Raw genomic sequence first — 18,169 nt, 5'->3', positions numbered from 1 at the left:
TGTGTCGCTTTGTCGGAGTTATGTCACGGTTGCAAAGGCCGAGTTTGTTCATTGTTCGCTAACATGGATGCCTACATGGGCTAATGATCCGATGTCTGCAAAGAATCCGAATAGAATCAAAGGATCTTTTAGCAAATCTGACTGCTATGTCTGCGTGTGTGTGTACATCCGTGCGTTCATGCCAGTGTGGAGAGGGGGGAGGTTGGTGTGGATGGATTGGCTGGCACGCCACCAACACTGGCTTCCTTCATAATATTCCTTCGCTTTCATCATTTAGCTGGGCCCCAGTTAGCACAAAATGACTGCAGTCATTCATACATAAATCATGGAGAGAATTGAATGGGACAGCATGCAATACCTTGGCTGGTTACGCAACACGTAGTTTCTACTCTGTTCAGAACAGTATCTTTACAACTCTTCACCTCAAGTCTTTACAAGTCTTGCCTGTCAATTATGCAGCTGCAATTCGCCAAGCATTTCATTTGACCTTTTACGGATTTGTTGTGACATGTTGGGCTTAACATTAACACGTTATCCTTTCAGCCAGTGGCGGTCCTAGCACATTTGGCACCCCGGGCAAGGTTTAGCACCCCCCCACCCCCGCCAACCACAACACAGATATATGACGTGTTGCGGTTGGCACCGTGTGCTAGTAGTGCGCTTGAAACTCAAGGATAGCGGCAGGGTTTATTTAATTTGATGCACTTGGGAAATTGCCGCCCCGGTTCGCCCGTGCTTAAAACCACGACTGCTTTCAGCCAGGTCTGGACTGGGACTGAAAAACAGCTGGGATGCAGACCGGCCCACAACCGTGTATTATTATTATATATATATATATATATATGTTTGTTTTTTTCATTATGCCGCAGCCGTTTTAATGTTGTTCGGGAAATCTCCCGACTGCTATTCTTTCAAAATGTCATTTATTTAGTGTCCGTTGTTTTCCGATGTTACAGGAGTGGGCTATGCCACCCAGGTGATCGTGGCGCTGTTGAACTTCTATTACATCGTCGTGCTGGCCTGGGCCATCTTCTACCTGTCCCACTCCTTCACCTGGGATCTGCCCTGGGCCTCCTGCAACAACACCTGGAACACAGGTGAGAGGAAAGCGTCGGGGGGGGGGGGGGGGTGGCAGGGCCCCTGTGACAACAAGCTTGGACCCCCTTGTGCCCCCCTTAAATGTAGAGTCAGAACAATTATAAACATGGTCTATCGTCTGTAATGTTTAATGTTTACCGGGGTCATGCATGGTGTGAGATTGTCTGCGATGTGGTTTGCGATCTGTACACCATTCTTGGCCTCCATTTTGTTTGGCATTTGTTAAACTGACTAGAAAATTCCTCCATCTCTCTCCCTAACTGTGGACCACTTGTTTACGCAGGAACCCACTAAAGCCCTCCCTCCCTCACGTCTCAATATTATGCCATTCAACCTTTTTGTTGTTGTTGAAAGGCTAAGACATTGTTTAGGGGTCTATGAAGCCTTTCAACACAGCCTTCCACAGTCCGATCCGCACAGTTTTTAGACATGGCTGTGGGAGAATGGTGCCCAGGCTGGTTCAGATCCCTTTAGCTCAGTCACATTTCAGCTTCCATCAAAGTTGACGGAAGCGTTGTAATTCTCGTTTCGTGTTTCCCCTGGAAACCTCCACAAAGCCTTGGACTTCTTGTTCAATGTCCTTTTTTTGGGTTTTGTTTTCTTCCTTTTCAAGAATCTTGTGTGGAGTTTCAGAGGAGGAATGATTCCATCAATCAAGCCCCCCATGTGAACGGCACCTCTCCTGTCATCGAGTTCTGGGAGTAAGTGTTGGAAGGCCGGTCCTCCCGCTCTGGAGGGGCCCGGCGGGCAGCCGACGCCTCCTCAGACTCACTTCTTGTTTTCTTGTCAAAGGATTTGATTTCTTTATGTGCGGAAATGAAGAGATCGAAACTAGCATGTGGGGGGGGGGGGGGGGTTACATTTGAATTTGGGGGCGATCCATTCAGGCGTCAAATACGTAGAGAGTGTGTGTTGTTTTATGGTAAAGGTAGTCATTTCAGTACACGTACTGCAGGTGTGCATTATAAGATGTGTGCGTGTGTGTGTGCAGACGCAGGGTTCTCCGTATCTCGTCAGGCATCGATCAGATCGGCTCTCTGAACTGGGACCTTGTTCTGTGCCTTGCCATTGCCTGGGTCATCTGCTACTTCTGCATCTGGAAGGGAGTCAAGTCCACTGGGAAGGTGCAGCTCCAACAACCTCACAATCTTTCTGTCTGTGTCGCTCCCTCTCGTTCTCTCTCTCGTTCTCTGTCTCTCCCTCTCTCTCTGCCTCTTTCTTCTCTCCCTCTTTCTTTCTCTTTCTATGCCTCTGTTTTTTTTTCTCTCTCCCTCCCCCTCTCCCTCTCCCTCCCCCCCCTCTCTCTTTTTCTCCCTCCCCCTCTCTTTCCCACTCCCCCTCTCTCTCTCTCCCCCTCTCCCTCCCTCCCCCACTCTATCCCCCTCTCTCTCTCCCTCCCCCTCTCTCTCCCTCCCTCCCCCCCCCTCTCTCCCACTCTCTCTCTCTCCCTCCCCCTCTCTCTCCCTCCCCCTCTCCCCCTCCCTCTCCCTCCCCCCCTCTCTCCCACTCTCTCTCCCCCTCTCCCCCTCTCTCTCCCTCCCCCTCTTCTCACTCAACACCAGCAGTACAAGGCAGTTTCACACCACTTCCACACAGTTCCATTTCACAAACTCTAACCACTCAAACCACTCTAACCCTTAAATGAAATCCGGTATGAGACCCGTCTGACAGAAGACTTGAAAAGTCAGTTCAGAGGCTGATGTGTTGATGGGAGAGAGTGACAGTCAAGGACGTCCTTGAGAAAATGTTTGCACGTGCTCCAAGGCCCCTTTAATGAATGCCATAAGAAGCAGTATGTCAGGAAAGGCAGGGAGAGAGAGAGAGAGAGACAGAGACAAGGGAAGACATGCAACAAATGACCCAGGCCAGATTTGAACCCAGGCCACCCAAGTCAACTGGGGTAAGCCCTCAACCAGACAGTTCGGAAAAAACAATCCAACCCGTGTTTTGATTGCTTCCCCAGGTGGTGTACTTCACGGCGACCTTCCCATACGCCATGCTGGTGATCCTCCTGATCAGAGGCGTGACTCTGCCAGGGGCGTCTAGGGGGATTGAGTTCTACCTGTACCCTGACCTGAGCAGACTGAAGGACCCACAGGTACGCTCAGCGTTCACTTTACATGCGCTCCTTCTGTACACGTCTGTCACATACAACGGTCCGAAACGAACAACTGAACTTTTCCGTCACGTGAACTTACATTCTCCTACTGCGGTGCTTCGCCGGTCCATCGCCTAGCTCGCCAGAGTCACAAACGAACATCCGCAAAACTGTGTGTGTTCACTCTGACGGCGCTGCCTAAACACTGCCGTGCAAACGATCCTCATGCCCCCCCATATTCCTCTTGGCATTACTTATTAATTAACTCTTCTTGAGGCACAGCTTCTGAATCTTGTCTGAGCCAACGGGATTGTCTCTTCAGGGAGACGGTACTTTTCCGTGGGCATACATACAGGCATGAGGATGGTGGAAGGGACTGAGTCAATGTGCCTTAAATAAACACTATGAACCGAAAATGACTTGGCTGATCACAACCGTACAGTAGGGGTATATTAGCAAGGCTACAAGGTTATCACTTGGTCCTGGTAGTACCAAATCCCTGAGGCTGGGATTGGGAACTACTTTACAAGTGGTGCGGGGGGGACAGGCGAGGGTGAACAGGGGCAGGAGGAATGCAGTCAGCGCAGCTCCCAGACTCCCCCACTCTGCTGAGGAAACAGAGAGAATGCTATTTCGCAACCACTTCTCCATTTTGGCACCCGTCGTTCAGTAACACCCGAAAACGAAAAAATGAGTGCCCCTCTTTAAAGCCTTGGAGGTCTCACCGGGATGAATACAAGCCTCTATGTCTGTGTGTGTGCTTGTGTGTAAGTGTGTGTGCAGGCAAAGACAAGTTTGCTCCGAGTTGCTTTCTTGAGAACATCTGCCTTTGTGGCTGTGGCCTGAGCTTCTGTAGCTCGGCCGGCTTAATCAGAGGCTCTGATTGGCCGCCAGGAATCTGAAACGTGCCCCCGTCGCTCCTGGGCCTACTTTCACCCAATTGCGAGAACAAAGAGTGCCCTCATTGGGACTGGAACTGTGCTCTGGTGTTCACAGGCTCGTGGAAAAGTACCACACTTGGCGCGAGGAAGCCCATAGAGATAGAAAAGCAGAGTGCCAGTCTGACATTGTTAGGGGTGGAGGAGGAGGAGGGGGTGAGAATCTGGGGGTGAGGAGGAGGAGGGGGGGTGAGAGCCTGGGGGTGAGGAGGAGGAGGAGAGGGTGAGAGCCTGGGGGTGAGGAGGAGGAGGAGGGGGTGAGAGCCTGGGGGTGAGGAGGGGGAGAAGGAGGGGGTGAGAGTCTGGGGCTGAGGAGGGGGAGGAGGAGGAGGGGGTGAGAGCCTGGGGGTGAGGAGGGGGAGGAGGAGGAGGGGGTGAGAGCCTGGGTTTGGGACTTATGTTGGGGGGGTGGAGAGTGTTTGGACCGGCTGGGAGGTGAAGATTGGCACCGAGCAGAAATGGGGTGATGAGAGGCCAACAATGCCATGTGTTACAGCGAGAGGAGGGCTTGACGACGGTGGGAACAGGCGCAGGCTGAAATAGCATCATGAAAAGGGCCACAAAGGTCATCATGGGTTCAAGACGAAGTGACCCTGGCTGGTTCCACAGCGACACCCCCCGGGGTGTGATTGTTTGAACAGTCCTTGTGAACCTTACCGGAAGAAACCAGAGAATAATGTATACTAGCTTCATCGGTCTCCGTGAAACAACCTCAGAGCTGGAGGAAATACTAAAACAGTTTTTACATTGAAATCCTGATGCCGCCACATTACTTTCTCGTTTCGTGAAGGTCAACAGTTAGAAGACGTAATATCATCCAACCAAATCTAGACCTGTGGGGGATTAGGCCTTGGAAAGCTACTCAAGGGACTTGTGTGTTTGGTGGTGTGTGTGGTGCAGTTCTGTCTGCTGTTCCTTGAGCCTGACGTGTCTCTGTGTTTGTGGTCCTCTTCTCCGGTCAGGTGTGGATGGACGCTGGGACTCAGATCTTCTTCTCCTACGCCATCTGTCTGGGCTGCCTCACCGCACTGGGGAGCTACAACAAGTACAACAACAACTGCTACAGGTCAGAGACCAACCCCAACGGTGGTGTGATGGACATAAAAGATCGACCTTGGCAGCTTTTGATAACAATAAGCACGGTATTTGTGATAGGATTCAGCCAAAGGAATCTTTTTGTACGGCTTCATACCGTGATAAGCACGTTGGGAGGGCGGGTTTCCATGTCGAGGGATCAACCTTGTATTTTGTCGGTCCTTACTGCTTACACATGACAATGATTAATAAATGAAGCGTGAAACTTTACCTGGATCTGTCCATCTAAGAACATACTAGCCCATGTTAGTTTATTAGTCATAGTAGCCGGTAAATTGGAGTAGGCACGATAAATAAAAGGAAATAAAAAAATAAACAAAAACAGGTTGCCTCTGTAAGGGAGTTAGAACCGTGAAACTCGCTCCTCAGGTACAGTGCCCTCCAAAAGTATTGGAACAGTGAGGCCAATTCCTTTATTTTTGCTGTAGACTGAAAACATTTGGGCTTGACATCAAACGATGAATGTGAAACCAGAGATCAACGTTTCAGCTTTTATTTCCAGGTATTTACATCAGGATCTGATGCACAAATTAGAAAATATCACCTTTTTGTTCGAACCCACCCATTTGTCACGTGAGCAAAAGTATTGGAACATGTGACTGACAGGTGTGTTTTGTTGCCCAGGTGTGTCCTATTACATACATTATTCAATCAATAAATACCACTGAATGTCTACACTCAGGTTCAGATTGGGTAAGATAGGTTTTGTCTATGCAGACTGTATTCAGAGGTGAAAACAACATGAAAACCAGAGCGCTGTCTTTGGGTGAAAAACAAGCAATTGTGAGTCTTAGAGAAGATGGAAAATCAATCAGAGCCATTGCAGAAACATTGGCCATAGCCAGTACAACCATTTGGAATGTCCTGAAGAAGAAGAAAACTACTGGTGTACTAAGTAACAGACGTCGAACAGGTAGACCAAGGAAAACATCAGCAGTTGATGACAGAAACATTGTAAGAGCTGTAAAGAAAGACCCTAAAACAACTGTTAGTGAGATCAGCAACAACCTCCAGATGGCAGGAGTGAAGGTATCACTATCTACTGTTCGCAGAAGACTTCATGAACAAAAGTACAAGGGCTACACCAGAAGATGCAAACCACTCATTAGCAAGAAGAATAGGAAGGCCAGGCTGGAATTTGCCAAAAAGTACAGAGATGAACCTCAAAAATTCTGGGACAAAGTTTTATGGACTGATGAGACAAAGATTAACTTTTACCAAAGTGATGGAAAGGCTAAAGTTTGGAGAAAGAAAGGAACTGCTCATGATCCCAAACACACAAGCTCATCTGTGAAACACGGTGGAGGTAATGTCATGGCTTGGGCTTGCATGGCTTCTTCTGGGACGGGCTCATTAATCTTCATTGAGGATGTAACACATGATGGCAGCAGCAAAATGAACTCGGAAGTCTACAGAAACATTTTGTCTGCCAATTTAAGGAAAGATGCAACCAAACTGATTGGCAGAGCCTTCATCATGCAGCAAGATAACGACCCAAAACACACTGCCAAAACAACAAAGGAGTTCATCAGGGGCAAGAAATGGAAGGTATTAGACTGGCCAAGTCAATCTCCAGACTTAAACCCTATAGAGCATGCATTTTACCTGCTTAAGAGGAGACTGAAGGGAGGAACCCCACAAAACAAACAACAACTGAAAGAGGCTGCAGTGAAAGCCTGGGAAAGCATCAAAAAGGAAGAATGCAAAAGTTTGGTGACGTCAATGGGTCACAGACTTGCTGCAGTTATTGAAAGCAAAGGATTTGCAACTAAATATTAAGTCTTATTCACTTAAATATGTTTTAAGTATATCTGTTCCAATACTTTTGATCACATGACAAATGGGTGGATTCAAACAAAATGTGATATTTTCTTAGTTGTGCATCAGATCCTGATGTAAATACCTGGAAATAAAAGCTGAAACGTTGATCTCTGGTCTCACGTTCATTATTTGATGTCAAGCCCAAATGTTTTCAGTCTACAGCAAAAATAAAGGAATTCGCCTCACTGTTCCAATACTTTTGGAGGGCACTGTATGTAACAGGCCACCCGCGTCAAGGAAGAGCTAGCTCTTTCTTTAGCGTAGCTGGTAGTGGTCACGCTTGGCAAGTCGGAGGTCGTGCGTTCGAGCCAAGTGAGTGGCGAACGAGCCTTGTCGTGACGGAGCGTGGCTACAGCTGTTACGTACCCGTCACACCTATTCCAAACTCCTCGTCTCGTGTGCCTCTCCTGTGTTTGCAGGGACTTAAAGGCAGGCTAGACAAGTTGCGTGAAGCTAGCAGTCAGGGTACCCCTAAATGATCTGTCCTGTTTATTACAGTATTGCTATCAAGACTTGATGTTACTTTTGGCAAATATGACAAAAAGTGCTTCTCAACAATATTGCCCACCGTGCCTTTAAATGTGTCTCTCCGGTGGTTCCAGGGACTGCATCGCGCTGTGCTTCCTGAACAGCGGGACCAGCTTCGTGGCAGGCTTTGCCATCTTCTCTATCCTGGGCTTCATGTCGTTTGAGCAGAACGTTCCCATCTCAGAGGTGGCCGAGTCTGGTCAGTGGTGCTCCCGGGTCTCCCACACACGCTCAGCACTTCCTGTCCAGCACTTCCTGTCCAGCACTTCTTGTCCAGCACTTCCTGTCCAGTATCACTCATGCATGCACCCAAACAGGAGAACACCCTGTACATGTCCAGCACTGCAGCTCCAGAAACCCACTCCTCTCTACCACAGTGGGCCATTATCTGTTCTTGAGTGACTGTTAATGTTTGCCAGTCCTGATGTCTAGAGTCTATGTTGTGTTGTAAGTCAGAGTTTTAACACTATTGGAAACTTCTCTGTAATTCCCAGGACCTGGTTTGGCCTTCATAGCCTACCCCCGAGCAGTGTCCATGATGCCCTTCTCCCCTCTATGGGCCTGCTTCTTCTTCATCATGATCGTCCTGCTCGGCCTTGATAGCCAGGTCAGCCTGGCACGTCCCTTCCCCTGCACACGCACACTTCCTGTGTCCGCCTATTCATGTAGCACCTCTCTTCTCTCCGTGGCCCTAGTTTGTGTGTGTGGAGAGCCTGGTGACAGCCATGGTAGACATGTATCCTTCCACCTTCCGCCGTAAGAACCGCCGGGAACTCTTCATCCTGGGTGTGGCCATCGTATCCTTCCTCATGGGCCTCATCATGCTGACTGAGGTACGCCACAGCGCCACCTAGGGGCACTCCACAGGTCCCACACATGCACCAGGATAGTCGAAATCCCTGCAGTTATGCGTGTCATCCAAATCAAATCATATTTATTTGTGTAGCCCTTTTTACAAGCAATGTCACCTTGACAGGGCTTCACACACGCCCATAGAAACCAACTAACATACTGGTTGGTAAGCTCACTTTAAGAACACACACAAGTCCTGGGAGAGATTTGTACCTGTTGCATTTACTCTACAAGAGCCATGTTCTTGATGTTCATAGGGGGCCCAAGTATTAAACACGTACCTACAGCATTAATATTATGAGCTTTTTATGAGCTAATTCTGTCTGGGAGATGAGTCTTCTAGGGACGAACTGGAATCCAGTTAGTGACCTTCACAGTTTGCCTCACTGCTTGCTTGTTAACATGTGTTTCCTCTGTTTATTGTGCTCCTCAGGGTGGCATGTATGTCTTCCAGCTCTTTGACTACTATGCTGCCAGTGGAATGTGCCTGCTCTTTGTGGCTGTCTTTGAGACTGTTTGCATTGCTTGGGTTTATGGTGAGTGTTCACGTCCAAGTTATGCAGGGACTGGTTTAGGGGGTGTATTAATGAAACAATGGGGCTCTTTTTTTCAGATAACATTCAGGACAATCATCCCAACACTAGCTTCCAGCACTGGGTCGCTCCATAGAAACTTTTCAGCCTCTTGTTTTTATCCTTGATAACTAAGAAATGTATTCCGTTTTGTTGTTGTTTAGTAAAATCATAAGAAAAAGTTATTGAGGGACATAATTGATGTTGTTTCATGTCCTTGAAGTGAGTCTTGTGCGGAAGGTTGAAGGGGTTTTCATGCAGACTACTTCCAGCTCAGTCCGTATTTGCCTAAACTGCTATTTGCATCTTTGCTACACAAGGGTTAGGACTTATTTTTTCTCTCTCTATCATTTCCTGAACAAAGGCGCAGACCGATTTTATGACAATATTGAAGACATGATAGGCTACCGTCCGAGTCCTGTCATCAAATACTGCTGGATGTTCTTCACCCCGGCCACTTGTTTTGTAAGTAACGTTCATTTGACATTTTCAAAGTTGTAAATTCTGTTCCCATCAGCTCAACTGTTCCTGTGAGGAAGCAGCGTCTCCCAGTGGTTGCTCTGAAACCCAATTAAAAAGCAATGAAATACCAGCTTACACTCTGCAAAGATTATACAACTGCTTGAGAGTTTTGCTCCTTTTAAACCCAAACAACAGCAGAGGGACACCGCAAAAGTAAATGCAGGGCTGTACGCTTCACTAAAAAACTTCCTTCCACCCACATTTGAAAAAAAAGCTCCGCCCCATATTAAATGTATCTGCTTTTGCAGGGAACCTTTGCCTTCTCCCTGATCAAGTACACCCCTCTGAAGTACAATAACGAGTATGAGTATCCTGGGTGGGGTTACGGGCTGGGCTGGGTCCTGGCCATGTCCTCCATGCTGTGCATCCCGCTCTGGATGATCCATAAACTGTGGACTACCGAGGGCACCTTGAAAGAGGTGAGATCCACGTGAACAGGACACGTTGTGCTCCAAGCTAAAATCTACACACATGCAGCACATTCATTTGCTCCTTATTTGATGCCTAGCATGCCTAGCATGCCTAGCATGCCTAGCATGTTAACCATCATGACCACATAGTTGTCGTTCTTTGATATTCAATGCAAAAATGTGAAGAAAATGAACAATGTGATCTAGGGTTAGGGTTTTGGTAACCCCTCTAAACCCTAACCTCTAACCCCTACACTCTAACCTCTAACCCCTACACTCTTACCTCTAACTCCTACACTCTAACCCCAAACCTCTAAGCCATGCCAAGGTTCTCCAAACACTGATACTGACTTCCTCTGCTGCAGCGTCTTCAAGTCCTCACCACGCCCTCTGACGACTTACCCAAAACCAAGCGTGAGCAGAAGAAGCTGCTGGCCATGTTTGCCTCCGACGGGGACGGCCCCCGGCAGAGAGGAGCCCCCACCAAGGACGGCTACTTCCCCGTCAGCGAGAAGGAGTCCCACTGCTAGAGGTGGCCTGCGGAGGAGGCTCGATCCAGCAGGTCTCGTGTGTCTGTCCCCCGACGTGGCCCAGACCCCATCTTAGTTTGTCTCTTTAATACCTCACACAGGACAAGACAGTCCTATCAGCTCCGGTGCTGTGGCGTCTCCGCTCTCCTGGTCCTCTCGGCACAGACTACTGTATTTCTGGAACTTTCCGTTTGCTGCTTCGTATACACACTCGCATGAAGCCGTCGTCCTGTGACTTAGCCACTTCCACTTCATGCAGAAGTCGATCGCACTTCTGCACCCTTTGGGGTCTGTGAACTAGAAAAGATACATGTTTTTATTTGTTGCTAGTTGGTCCACCCATGGCAGTTGAGCAGACCTTGTCGTGACTCACCCTGGGGCTGAGGCTGTTTCCATGATCACATCTGCTTTCTAAGGAAGCATTGTAGTTGTTGTTGTTTACTTGCATATTTGTGATTTGATGTTAGGCATATGGTGTAATAAGTCGCAAAAGGCTAACTGGCATGGAAGAAAGTGTTGATGCATTTATGCACAATCCTTAAAGTTCACTTGAATTCATTCCGATTCATGAATCGAGTTGGAACTGCTTTGACATTGGCCGTTTCAGTTCCTTGTTTGCCTGTAAAATATGCTTATTGTTCTTTCAGTATCTTTAGGTGTTCTGTTTATTTTTGAATGTATTGTAATTGAGCTGCATCTAGTTGTGTTGCGGCGACATCATAGTTTAGTGTAGCATAGAGGAAGATCCGAATATGGCATTAAATATATAACTGAAAACACGGGGTTACATGAATATAGGATTCACATTTCAATATATTTTTTGGTGAAGATACATTTTAAATGTGCACACTCCACTGAATTAGTATTCAGTATTTTTTTTTCTCTTATGTGGTTAAGATAGAACTTAATATGTAAAAGACCTACACAATCAGGAAAAAAAGTTGTTCATGCCAACAAACACTATTCTCTTTTCATGCTTGTTTAGTTTTATGCCTTTTTTGTTGTACGTAAAATATATATATATATATATATAAATTACAACTTGTGCATCATAACCTTGTTCATCATGAAGTTGATTGTCTTTATTCAACCAGAGGCTATTTGAATAAGCTATGCTACCCTGGGGTTATTATGGCTGGATTCAAATGTACTGCTTTTGATGCAAAACCTTACTTGGACTGTTATGTAATCATTGGGTTTGAGCATTTTTCTAAGTACTGTGGAATTATTACTTTCTCAAATAATGAAATGAAAAAATATTGAAGTCTTGCCCACATTGTGTGTTGTTTGGATTCAAAAGTTTTATTGTGTATATTTCCAAAAAGGCCAACATTGATAAATCAAACGATGAATGTAGTTAGAACAAAGTTGTCGGAAATATTGCATTTGTGTACAAACGGTTTTTGCTGTGTGTGTTGTATGAAGCCACACTAGTAACAGAGGGCGGCACATATTTTAAAATGTGTAGATGTCTGACAGTCCTCTCAACAACGTGGTCTGGGTTGCTAGGGAACTGGGTGCGTTTTCTTGCATGTTCGCAGAGTTTGGATTCATGATTTACATTGTAGTGTAGTTTGTGGTGAGATATAACAATTTATTAAATACATAGCCTACTATAAACATTTGCACTAACAGGGTTCATAAAAAACTGCCAAGTGGCATGTCTCAGAGATGCAAAGCTGAGTACAGTACAAATGTATTACAACTGACATTGTAAAATAAGAACATTTATATTAAAAGTTTTGAAGAAAATAAGCGTCACTTGTATGTTTAAATATTCTATGTCACATGATCATCGTCAATGTACAGTCCTACTGACGTAAAACGTGTCAGACGCTTGAGAAAATGTAGAATTTTCTCTACAATTACTCTACAACTTCAACTTCTCGATACTGTTGTCTGAAAAACCCTGGCAAACTTGTCTAAAGAATAATTGCGTGCGTGGCGGAACACTTACTGGCTAAAAGTGAAAGAGAAATATAAGATATCAAACATAACGTTTATTTTAATTGAGCTGAATAGCAAAATGTGAATGTGTGTGTGTGCGTGTTTTCTGGCGCTTTAACCCAAAGCAATATTCAAATAGTGAATAAAGTAGCCTACCTCAGAAAATCAAGGATATAATTTCTACAGTATTCTCTTGACCATAACCACCGAAATACTATCAGAACAATGCACTTCGGATCTTTGATTTCTGCTGTACTTTCTACATGCACTATTTGTACTTCACTTTGGGTAAAAGCGTCAGTTCAATGAATACAATTTAAATGCAGAAGTGTTCGTGTCTGTGAATTTAATGTCCACTAGAGGTCACTGTAACCCTGCGGACGAAATCGTCACTGTTTACGGAAGTCGAAATGACGTGTCAATGTCTACCAGTGCATTGTGGGATTGAAGCGGAGCTGGCAATGGTGACAGTAGCCGTGAAACCTAGCTACATCTGAAAAGAACACATTTAGACGCTGTTAAACCGCACCGCTATCTAGTATAGAGATAATTATGATAATTCATGAAAATAACTTATAAACCCTTTATTAAGGAGAAACATATGCCCTTGTCATTGCTTCAATTCTCCATACGGACGGGCAGGGCGAAGCAGAAAAGTGGAATATTGTGTCAATGGACGCTTGTGAGGAGGTCCACGGCGTTTTTCTTTTTTTAAAGGTGGCGAATCAATAGGCCGGGCATATTTTAGGATTGCAACTGCATTCCTTATTATTTTGATATTTTTTTTACATTTTGGTTGAAGTCATCGTCAAAATGTCGACCAGTAGTCCAGAGGCGATAAAGAAATTGCTTGAGAACATGCAGACGGATCTGCGGTCTCTATCCATGGAATGCAAAAAGAAATTCCCTCCGGTGAAAGAGGTAGTTATCTGGCTTTCCGACTATATAACAATATTAGCTCTAGTCAATCAGTCAATCATATACGACAATAACTAATGTGATCTATTATCCACCTCGCCACTAGTTTATATAAGCATACGAATGCTGCTGCCACACAGGGATGCGGGGCTTGGGATGTGAATTGGGAGCGTGTCGATCTTTCAGGACAGTTGTGCCTGCTGCATGACTGCAGTGCCATTGTATGGCATCGGTTCTATTGTCAAATTGGATTTTATACAAATAAGAGAAGGACAGGATGACTCGTAATAATGATGTGTAACGTTAGTATATCCCATACTTGGAGCTGAACGATGTTGTATCACAAAGACTAAGACAGCGTGGCATCCAAATATCTCACCAGGTGATGTGTGAGCAGCGTGGAAGAATAGTGTTTACGTATTGTGTATAGGCTGAGTACTGTCAAAAATTGCTTGACGTCTTGCATAACGGTACAGGGCAGGGTCAAATTAATATTTAATTACCAGATATTACAAGATAGACTGTTATGCTATTCACAAACATTGGAAGAGTATGTGGCCTACGTTAAGTGGATGTGCATCGGTACAGTGAATTAACAGCATTGTTGTTGTGTGTTGAGTATCGGCATTGTCTCATACATACATTTTGATGCATCTCATATCACAACATGATCTGAGAACAGAACAGGAGTTTATAGGCCAAATGATGTGACATAGTTCTTGTCCTTAAACCTACAACAGACAAACATAATATAGCTACCAGTGTTGAACTTGGCTATTCATTGAGCAAGTCACTTTGGAAACTCCTTAGCTACATGACCTCACTTTGACAAAACAAAGCAAACCTGTATTGCTACCAGGCTGTGGACGAGGCCAGTAGATGCAACAGTTTGTCGTCCACTGATCAAATGGACATTTAAATAGAACAGTCAGATTTACCTTTGTTCAATTACAGGCCCATGACAGAACCTGTCTGTTTGAGGGTCTTAGCCAAAGAAATCAGAGAATATCATAATGATCTAGATGTGGATCAGGGTGGTGAAAGGGTTAGGCTATAGAGCTGAATACCTGTCACATCCCTTTACCTATATTTATAGTTCCCAGAGAAGAGATGGTTCTCTGTAGTCTACAGGAATGTGTTCCTAGATGAAACGGTCTAGTCTGGGTTGCCTGTGGGCCCCAGATCAGAGTATTGGTAGGCCAGTCGTGCTGGCCAGCAGGCAATACTCTGAGGTGGTTTGTTTACCTCCAGACCAGCTCCCACAGAGACACCTAGCGAAGATGTTGAAAGGAAATCCTCTTCTGCCCCGGGGGATCAGAGAACTCAAATGAGCCCTCGTGCCACTGAAACGCAGGTCACACCGCCACATCGGTGCCTCCGAATAAATGCGAAGCATTGCTGGACGTTGTAGCTTCCACACCCCGACTGTTTTATCACGGTCTGGAGGAACGCCATGATGAAGCCCACTAGCATCTCTTTGTCAGGCGCACTTTCAATCAGGAGGTCGTTCGTCTCTGACCCTAGGCAGAGCTGGATAAGAAACACATTGAGGCCTAGGGACATATTCATGATGTCGCCTGCCGTTGTTACTAGGAGATAAACCTGTCATTGTGACCGACATACGAGACGGCGTCTGATCCTGTTGGTCCATGTCTGACGGCGACGCCTCCGTCAGGGTCGTCTGGGTTACGAGAGAGGAGCAGAGAGGCAGGAAACGCACTGATTTGATCGACGTCAGAGCCTCACGGCCAGACGTCTCTCGTGAGCGGCATCCTGCTGGTCCGTGTGTGGCCCTGGGAGGGTTGGACCCTGATTGCTTTGGTCTGGGAAACACAGAGAGATGCTCAGCAGCAGCCTCCTCTCAGTCTGGATGCGTGAGCGCGCTGGCGGAGGCCGGCTGGAGCTCTCGGTGCAGCTAGCGAGGAACGCCTGTATGGTGAAACGCACATCCACTCTGCACACGAGTCATGTAGGCCTTGTGTCGGCAGACATAACAAGCCGATCCAGAACTTTTCAAAGGCCTGACGGAATCGTACACCGAGGGGTAGGAGGGAATAAGCTCCTTGAAATTACACGCGGCCCCGTTCCAAAACCTGCAGGGTGGAATTTTCCCAGCATGTGTCTTCAGAAAGTCAGCACAACAGGGCTCATGCTGGTTGGTTGCTTAGACGAATGGATCAGCGTTCAAACTAAACTTTATTTTAACTCAGAAGGTCACAGCCTGGTTTCGACCTGATCTGACCCTTGTGCTCGGCAAGGGGAACGCGTGCGACCTGCGACGAGCCTGTCTGCTGAGCTTGTAGATTCTCTCAGACGAAAGGCCTCCTACATTCTCCTTCTGCCAGCAGGAGATGGTCGTGCTCCGTCCGAACCTTTTTTGGGGATAGGAAAGAGTTTTAGGGGGTGTGATAGGGCATGAGATGGAAACACTAGTGAGCTAGCAACCATGTCTCCATATCCGGGTTGGGTTTAGGAACACATGGTTTCACTCAAGGCTGAACATTTCGGAAACAAAATCCTGCCTGCCTGCTTCTCATTAGCCGCTGTGCGTTGTGCCCCTTCGACGTGGCCGGCCGACCAGATCTCGTCGTGCAAAATCTCCACAGTCACCAACCCTGTCCCATTTTCATTTCTTTACCGAGTCGTGTTTCGCCCTTCTCTGACGGCATCTGTCTGTTTCTCATCTTCCTCGTCACGCGATCCATCCTTCAGATGTGCCAGAACACAGCGGCCTTCGCCGGTGTACAGAGAGCAGCTTTCAGACACACAATGGCTAGTGTGTGAAAGGATTCAGAGGACCCTCACAGGCTATTAATAACGTGGCAGTCTTACTTTCAGCTTTCTTGACATTGTGGTGACGCTGCTGCTGGCGCTGTTGTGGAGACGGCATTACGGACAAAAGATTCCCAGTTGTGCCGCGCACACAGCCTGCATAGTGTTGCAGAGGCGGGCCAGAGAGAAACTGATCAGAAGTCTGAAAAAGATCAGACTTCAAGGCCTCTCGGCGTTAAGAAGTTCTGTAGTTTGAGAGGTGAATGTAGGGAGGAGTCCGAGGTGTTAAAACCAGAACTGAGAGCTTGTGGTGTCAGTAAAACCTGCTCTTGCTCCACACCCCTCCTCACGACACAACTCCCCCCGGCTCCACCACCTCATGTGAGAGCCTGCTTAGACAAGGCCACGCATCACGATCCGTCTGTTGCCAAACTTGTTTGTGAAGACCCACTTCTGGGCCCATCCTGCCGCTCTGGGATTCGAGGCACGGTCGATGGACAGGCGGAGCTCGTTCTGCTGCTGCTCTGTGGGTTAGGGCCCTCCAGCCTCATTCTGCTCTGTGGGTTAGGGCCCTCCAGCCTCATTCTGCTCTGTGGGTTAGGGCCCTCTAGCCTCATTCTGCTCTGTGGGTTAGGGTGAGGGCCACAGCAGCGAAGGAGACTTTTACATTTTTTGAAGATTAACTTAAGACGGCAGGCCGGACGCCGTCTCCTCGCCGCCCGCCGCCGGTAATGCCTCGTTGCCTGGTAACCGGGAGTTCAAAAGGTGGCGTATTGTGGCGTCCCCCCTCTCTGTGCCTCGCCAGCAGGTCCTGGCTGATATGAGGGGGACATGGTGGTAGCTGGGAGAGCCAGCAGAACCAGTTGGCTAAACAAGTAAAGCAAGAGCTCCTGTCCGGAGATTCGGTCTGAAATCCAAACGTGCTCAGAAAATAGGCTAACCAATCTTGAGTCTAGTTTTTATTTTTTTGTATTTTGGAAAGCCATGAGGAAGTAACGTGGCTGTGATAGGCTAAACTGAGGGCCCTGTGTGCTTTCACGGACTAGAAGAATACAGTCACTTGTTTAAAAAGTAGGTCCAGCGCAGAGATTCGCATCCAATTGGGGCCGTTGCCTGGAATGACTACATTTCAATTTGTTAGTCTCTTTTTAAACAGTAATTCCAAGGTAAATTGGTAGTTTGTGAGGTGTGAAAAGACAGCCTAAGCTCTGTTAATGTTTTCCATGGAGGTCTGCCCCCTCGCTATGACTCATGTGGATACTTTTGGAGCTCAGTAAAGCTCTGCTGGTTGTGTGTTGCCAAATGACATGCTGTTTTCAAAGTGCTTACGAGCGGCCAGCTGTTGCCGCTGATGTTGAAATGATCGCAGAACTGGAATCAGGAAGAGAGGGGGAGTCAGGAAGAGAGGAGAGAGAGAGAGGGAGGAAGGAGAAACAACATGAGAGATGAGGCCAGGAGAAGGAGAGAGAGTACGACAGGACTGGGCAGGGAGGGAGGGGGTGAGATGTGGGAGAGAGAGGGGGGAGAGAGGTTGAGAGAGAGTACGACAGGACTGGGCAGGGAGGGAGGGGGTGAGATGTGGGAGAGAGAGGGGGGAGAGAGGTTGAGAGAGAGTACGACAGGACTGTGCAGGGAGGGAGGGGGTGAGATGTGGGAGAGAGAGGGGGGAGAGAGAGAGAGACAGAGAGGGAGTGACAGAGAGGGAGGGAGGGAGGGAGGGAGGGAGGGAGGGAGGGAGGGAGGGAGGGAGGGAGGGAGGGAGGGAGGGAGGGAGAGAGAGACAGACAGAGACAGACAGAGACACAGAGAGACAGAGAGAGGGAGAGGGACAGGGAGGGAGACGGAGAGGGAGGGAGGGAGGGAGAGAGGGAGAGAGGGAGAGAGAGAATGCCTTGACTTGTATCTGCTGGAGAGAGAGAGATAAAGAAGTCTCTGTTGAACTACATTGAACACAGCATGGTTGTTGTCCCCCCCCCCCCCCCGCTATTTCTATATTTCTTCTATTTTGTCTCTTCCCCAGCGGTCTCTCCTTCCTCACTCTCCTTCCTCTTTCCATCCCTCCCTAACC

The 18,169-nt window shown here is 47.3% G+C and overlaps 2 protein-coding genes across 3 annotated transcripts in view; both read left to right on the top strand.

Moving 5' to 3' along the window:
- Nucleotides 1–12,205, top strand: part of slc6a13 (solute carrier family 6 member 13) — an 18,458-nt gene extending 6,253 nt beyond the window's left edge. The window contains exons 4-15 of the mRNA XM_047034641.1: nucleotides 957–1,097; nucleotides 1,712–1,799; nucleotides 2,090–2,222; nucleotides 3,062–3,196; nucleotides 5,097–5,200; nucleotides 7,653–7,777; nucleotides 8,073–8,185; nucleotides 8,274–8,411; nucleotides 8,864–8,966; nucleotides 9,367–9,467; nucleotides 9,773–9,943; nucleotides 10,300–12,205. Of these exons, the coding sequence (XP_046890597.1) occupies nucleotides 957–1,097; nucleotides 1,712–1,799; nucleotides 2,090–2,222; nucleotides 3,062–3,196; nucleotides 5,097–5,200; nucleotides 7,653–7,777; nucleotides 8,073–8,185; nucleotides 8,274–8,411; nucleotides 8,864–8,966; nucleotides 9,367–9,467; nucleotides 9,773–9,943; nucleotides 10,300–10,464 (1,517 nt within the window). The 3' untranslated portion in view covers nucleotides 10,465–12,205. The remainder of the gene's footprint in view (nucleotides 1–956; nucleotides 1,098–1,711; nucleotides 1,800–2,089; nucleotides 2,223–3,061; nucleotides 3,197–5,096; nucleotides 5,201–7,652; nucleotides 7,778–8,072; nucleotides 8,186–8,273; nucleotides 8,412–8,863; nucleotides 8,967–9,366; nucleotides 9,468–9,772; nucleotides 9,944–10,299) is intronic.
- Nucleotides 12,206–12,827: 622 nt separating this feature from the next.
- The window catches only part of mon2 (MON2 homolog, regulator of endosome-to-Golgi trafficking), a 35,020-nt gene continuing 29,678 nt past the window's right edge, over nucleotides 12,828–18,169 (top strand). For both annotated transcript variants that reach the window (XM_047034915.1, XM_047034913.1), the window contains exon 1: nucleotides 12,828–13,332. In XM_047034915.1, the coding sequence (XP_046890871.1) occupies nucleotides 13,225–13,332 (108 nt within the window). In that variant the 5' untranslated portion in view covers nucleotides 12,828–13,224. The remainder of the gene's footprint in view (nucleotides 13,333–18,169) is intronic.

Source organism: Hypomesus transpacificus, chromosome 14 (genome assembly GCF_021917145.1).
Source record: "Hypomesus transpacificus isolate Combined female chromosome 14, fHypTra1, whole genome shotgun sequence".
NCBI lineage: Eukaryota > Metazoa > Chordata > Actinopteri > Osmeriformes > Osmeridae > Hypomesus > Hypomesus transpacificus.
The sequence above is the reverse complement of the archived record's forward strand: the minus strand, read 5'-3'. Positions and strand labels throughout refer to the sequence as shown.